Source organism: Moschus berezovskii, chromosome 5 (genome assembly GCF_049115385.1).
Source record: "Moschus berezovskii isolate FMDL1 chromosome 5, NW_MosBer_1.0, whole genome shotgun sequence".
Taxonomy (NCBI): Eukaryota; Metazoa; Chordata; class Mammalia; order Artiodactyla; family Moschidae; genus Moschus; species Moschus berezovskii.
In genome coordinates, this window is record NC_142464.1 from 95437870 (window position 1) to 95444151 (window position 6282).

The 6282-nt window shown below is 43.3% G+C and overlaps 1 protein-coding gene across 1 annotated transcript; it reads left to right on the top strand.

Moving 5' to 3' along the window:
* Positions 1-387: 387 nt before the first annotated feature.
* UTP3 (UTP3 small subunit processome component) lies at positions 388-2046 on the top strand. The gene has a single exon (XM_055434981.2). The coding sequence runs from the start codon at positions 559-561 to the stop codon at positions 1978-1980; it is 1422 nt and encodes a 473-aa protein (XP_055290956.2). The 5' UTR covers positions 388-558; the 3' UTR covers positions 1981-2046.
* The last annotated feature ends 4236 nt before the right edge of the window (positions 2047-6282 follow it).

The window sequence follows — 6282 nt, forward strand, 5'->3', positions numbered from 1 at the left end:
GCCCAGAAATGGTATAATTGGACGTTGAGTAGACAAAAACAATCTGATTAACTTCCTTACGGATAGACGAAAACAAAACTTCAGCAAACAGGAAAATCTTATACACGTGCACTCGGCTCCGGGCCGGTGACGTCCGTACAGGAGCAGAACTCACTGCACCTCCCGGTTACCTCTCCTAGGCGTAGAGGTAAAGCGCCCTCTTATGATCACTGCTACTTCACCCCGCGGTTAACGGGGCCGTCACCCTAGCCACGCCCAGGCTCGCGAGAGTAATAACAGGATCAAAGAGGTCCCGGAACCGAACTTCGTTACCTACTGTTCCCACACGGAAAGGCCCGAAGGACCAACCGGAAGTCCTGGTTTAAGCGCTCCACGCAGAGCATCCTGGGGACCGGAAGAGGGGGAAACTGCCGCATCCGACTGGAGCTCCCGCAAGACGAGCGTGGTGAGAGATCGCGTGGCTGTTACAGCGGCGTGTTGCTGGAGAGCGTGGCTCGTGCGCAGAGGTCAGAGGTGGCTGAAAGCCTGACGTCGGTGTAGAAGCTGAGACCGCGAACTATGGTGGGAAGATCCGGTAGGCGCGCGCGCGGAGCGGCCAAGTGGGCAGCTGTGCGAGCTAAGGCAAGTCGCGACCCAGCGGACAACAATGGAGAGGACTTAGAATCTCCACCCTCACCGGGGGACTCGAGCTACTACCAAGATAAGGTAGATGAGTTCCATGAGGCCCGATCTCGGGCCGCCTTGGCTAAGGGCTGGGGCGAAGTAGAGAGTGGGGACGAGGAGGATGGCGATGAGGAGGAGGAGGTGCTTGCCCTAGATGTTGCCGATGAGGACGATGAAGATGGAGAGAGTGAGGAGGATGACGATGATGATGGCGGGAGCTCCGTGCAGAGTGAGACTGAGGCTTCTGTGGATCCCAGTTTGTCGTGGGGTCAGAGGAAAAAACTTTACTACGACACGGACTATGGCTCCAAGTCCCGAGCCCGGCAGAGTCAACAAGAAGTAGAGGAAGAGGAAAGAGAGGAGGAGGCGGAGGCACAGCTCATTCAGCGGCGCTTAGCCCAAGCCCTGCAAGAGGACGATTTTGGAGTTACCTGGGTGGAGGCTTTTGCAAAACCAGTACCTCAGGTAAATGAGGCTGAGACACGTGTCGTGAAGGATTTGGCGAAAGTGTCCGTGAAAGAGAAGCTGAAAATGCTGCGAAAGGAATCTCCAGAGCTCTTGGAACTGATAGACGACCTAAAAGTTAAGTTGACAGAGATGAAGGATGAGCTGGAGCCATTGCTACAGTTAGTGGAGCAAAAGATCATCCCCCCTGGAAAAGGAAGCCAATACCTGAGGACAAAATACAATCTCTATTTGAACTACTGCTCCAACATTAGTTTTTATCTTATCCTGAAAGCTAGAAGAGTCCCTGCACATGGACATCCTGTCATTGAAAGACTTGTTACCTACCGAAATTTGATCAACAAGTTGTCGGTTGTGGATCAGAAACTGTCCTCTGAAATTCGTCATCTGCTCACACTTAAAGGTGGTGCTGGAAAGAAAGAACTGAATTTAAAAGCCAAATCCATGAAGGCCAAGCCGAAATCAGTTTCAGAAACTTCTGCCGCTGCCTTGGCTGTTAGAGACCTTTCTGATGATTCTGATTTTGATGAAGAAGCTGCACTGAAATACTATAAAGAAATGGAAGAGAAACAAAAATTAAAGAGAAAGAAAGAAAATAGTACCGAAGAACAGGCTCTTGAAGATCAAAATGCAAAGAGAGCCATTACTTATCAGATTGCTAAAAACAGGGGACTTACACCTAGGAGGAAGAAGATCGATCGGAATCCCAGAGTGAAGCACCGGGAGAAGTTCAGAAAAGCCAAAATTCGCAGAAGAGGCCAGGTTCGTGAAGTTCGTAGGGAAGAGCAACGTTATACTGGTGAACTGTCCGGCATTCGTGCAGGAGTTAAAAAGAGCATTAAGCTTAAGTAAAGTTTTTGCTTAGCTTAAATCTTTTGGCAACAATTTTGGATCAATAAATTTTTATTTTTAACTGGTGATGAGAGTATATTAATACTTAATGCTTAGCCTTAAATGTTAAAAATTCTGACAGTAGGAAAATTGGCTTGGGTTATTGCTCTATTTGTGTTTTAATTTGTAATCACGTCATACAGAGAACTGTGGGAACAATATGAAGGTGTGTGGGAAAAGAGGTGGTGATGGAAAAAAGTTGTCCGCAATTCTGTCAAACAGTAGCCTGGGGAAATTACATAGCTAGTTGTGGAGCAACAGACTTAAGAGTACTTTTTTTTTTTTCATGTATCAGTCTTATTTATACTTAGAGTACTTTTGTAATTTTTTACGTAAAGTGAAAAGAATGCAGCTTTGGTAGTCATCTTATTTGTAAGCCAGGATATAAAGTAGTTTTGATGTTTCATTGCCTAAAGTATAATTCTTGAGCAGGAAACTATTAATGGGTTTAATATTTAACTTAAGTATTTTTGTACATTTTATTGTGGTAAAAGCTTAGGAAAGAAGAGGAACTTGGTTGAAAATAGATATGTCTTAATTACATTAATAGTGAATATTTTTTCATAGTGCTTAATGTGGTAAGATAAAAATTCCATTTCTCCTTCCATACTGTTGGTTGGTCTTTGTACTTTCCACTTGCAGAAAATCTGATAAGATTACTACTAAGTGGTAACTTCAAAATTACATATATATATATAATTATTCTGATCTTTACAGTAGGGGAAAGATGATGACATGGTGAACTTAAAAATTCTTAGGATGATGCCAGGGAGAAAATGAGAAGACTAGTGAAGGAGCACAAAGGACCGCTTAACTGTTGATGCATTAAATGTGCTAGCTGCTAGAAATGCAGAGATGTCAGTGGTTAATATTTATTAAAACACTTGCCATAACTTTCAGAGATGAGGATGCCAAAATTCCAGATTAGCTTTCTAAAGGACATTGGGATTTGGACCCAAGCTGGCTTGCCTTGAGCCTTCATTCTTTTAACCTCTGGCTTACAGCTGCTGCCAGCGTAGCACATGTGCCAAATTACTATAAATAAAAGAGGAAAATTGGAAGTAAAAGTTTATATTGAGTACGAAGATACTTTTGTAAGCATTTATCTCCTTATTCCTCACAATTCATGTAGTAACTTCTAGTATCCATACTTGAGAGATGAAGAAACTGGCAGAGAGGAGAAGTAACTTTCTCAAGGTCATGTAGCTATTAAGGGGAAGAACAGGATTTCATTCTAGCCTTTCTGGATTAAGAGCCCTATCCTGTATTTCCTTTTCTGATATAGTAGAAAAAGTACAGGTCTTGGAATTAAGTTATTAGGGTGATTTTGAGTTAAGTACCTAATTTCTGACTCATTTTCTTATTCTGTATGGTACTATTATACCTACCTTCCGTTCCGTCGCTCAGTCGTGTCCGACTCTTTGCGACCCCGTGGACTGTAGCCTACCAGGCTTCTCCGTCCATGGCATTCTCCAGGCAAGAATACTGGAGTGGGTTACCATTTCCTTCTCCAGGGGATCTTCCCGACCCAGGGATCGAACCCGGGTGTCCCGCATTGGAGGCAGACGCTTTAACCTCTGAGCCACCAGGGATAGGTATGTACATGTAATTGATTAAGAACTGTTAGATAATAGAAAATACATATATTTGTTTCTGGCACAGAATTCCTAAAACCTTCGTAAATTCCTAAGTAACAGGAGCACTGGGAATATCATTTGTTACAATGAGAGGACTCTAGGTGAGCTTCTGGATGGGAATGGATCACCAGAAAGACCAAACCATGATTAAAAACTTGCAGTTTTCAGCCCCAGACCTTCACACTGCAGGGAGGGGAGAGGGGCTAGAGATGAAGTTTATTAATTGGTCATGGGTATGTGAGGAAGCCTCCACAAAATCCCAATAGTAGGAGGTTTGGGGGCATTCCAGGATGGTGAACGCATCCTCATGCTGAGAGGGTGAGGTACCCAACTTCATGGGGACAGAAACTCCTGTAAAGGGGATCCTCCCAGTCTTTACCCCATGTACTTATTTATCCAGCTGTTCCATCTGTATTTATCATGTCCTTTATGTGTGGGCGCATGTGCATGTTCAGCCTGACTCTTTGTGACCCCATGGACTGTAGCCTGTGAGGCTCCTCTTTCCATGGAATTTTCTAGGGAAGAATACTGGAGTGGGTTGCCATTTCCTCCTCCAGATCATGTTCTTTAGTAAAGTGTAAACATTGTTTCCCTGAGTTTTGTGAGCCACACTAGCAAATGAATCGAACCCAAGGAGGGAGTTGTGGGGATCTCTTCCCAGGTGTCACTAGTGATAAGGAACCCGCCTGCCAATGCAGGAGATGTTAAAGAGCCATGGGTTCAATCCCTGGGTCTGGGTCAGGAAGATCCCTTGGAGGAGGGCATGGCAACCCACCCCAGTATTCTTACCTGGAGAATCCCATGGACAGAGGAGCCCAGTGGGCTATGGTCCATATTGTCACAAAGAGTTAGATATGACTGAAGCAACTTAGCATGCACCCACAGACTAAAAGAAGCACAGGTAGTAACCTGGGCTTGTGATTGGCATCTGAAGTGGGGAAGGGGCAGTCTTGTGGGACTGAGGGCTTCACTATGGGATCTGATGCTACCTCCAGCTGGTGTTGCAGAGAATTACTTGGTGGGGAAACATGGTGTCAGAAGTGTTACGAGTGACAATAGTGTGACAGTAAAGGAGAAACATACAGGTGGAAAGTGGTTTTTCTAATTCGCGAGCAGGCTTTATCCAGACTCCTACTCCAGTTTCATCAGTTAGTACCTGTGACTTGGGGCAAGTTACTTGATCTCTCTCTGTCTTTTCATCTAAACTGGGGATAGTAGTAGTAGTACGTATGTACTTCATAGTTATTAGGGTAAAGTGAATTAGTATATTTAAAACACTTTAAAAATTAGTATATTTAAAGCCTTTCCCATCTCCACGGTATCGTCCCAACCCAGGGAGTGAACCCAGGTCTTCCCGCATTGCGGGCAGACTCTTTACCAGCTGAGCCACAAGGGAAGCTTAAAGCACTTAGGGGCTTCCCAAGTGGCACACTGGTAAAGAATCTGCCTGCCAGTGCAAGAGATGCAAGAGACCTGGGTTTGATCCCTGGGTCAGGAAGATCCCCTGGAGGAGGAAATGACAATCCGCTCCAGTATCCTTGCCTGGAAAATTCCATGGACAGAGGAGCCTGGCTGGCTACAGTCCATGAGGTCACAAAGAGTTAGACAGGACTAAGCACATACACATACACACAAAGCACTTAGGACAATGTCTGTTAGGCAGCAAACACCTAATAGGTATTGGTTCTTATTATAGGTTGTGACATGCAGATACTAAACAATTTACAACTAATTGCATAGTGATTCCTATTCATTACAGGAACATAGAGAATAAAGTGTACTTGTCTATGTAAAAACGCTTCTTAAGAAATTAATATTCTAAGTTTGAAGCAAGAGGGGAGCAATTAAGACATATTTCTCCAAACGTATCACATATTCCTTTAGAGACTTCACAACACTTTAAATATGAACTCATAACTAGGACAAGATGATACTAACCTATTTTATAAACAGAAAAAGTGACCTTGTCAGAGGTGAATTAACAGTAAATGAAGGAACAGAAATTACTGGGTTTAATATTTACATCTTCCAGATTTTGTATTCACTTAAGAGGGCTGCCACCTATGGGGTCGCACAGAGTCGGACACAACTGACGTGACTTGACAGCAGCAGCAGCAGCACCTAACATTTAAAGAGCACTGAGATGTGCTGGATACTGTCCTAACACATGAGTAATAAATTGTTAACTATTCAATGTGACCATTTTTCATAGATTCACTTCATGAACTGTAGAGTCTCCTGGATAAGCGTTCCAATAAAGTAGATTACCGGGATCAGGCATCAACATAAAGCAACGACCTCTTGGTTTTATGTCACCATTGTAAGATATAGGCAGCTATTGAAAATGCAAAATATTAAAAAAGAAGAAAGTATCAAAATAGTGATCCAGTAACTTACTCTGCCACTAGCCAGCTGACTGGCTTTCTTTGGGCTAGTCAATTCTCTAAGCCATAGTTTCTCACCTGTCTTATTTATGGAGCTAAATAAACATAATTTTAATTTTTTAATTTTAATTAAAATTAATTTTAATTATAATTTTTCTTGTAGAAGTAAATTTGTCAGATTTCTCAGTTTAGTTCAGTCACTCAGTCATGTCCGACTCTCTGTGACCCCATGAACCACAGCA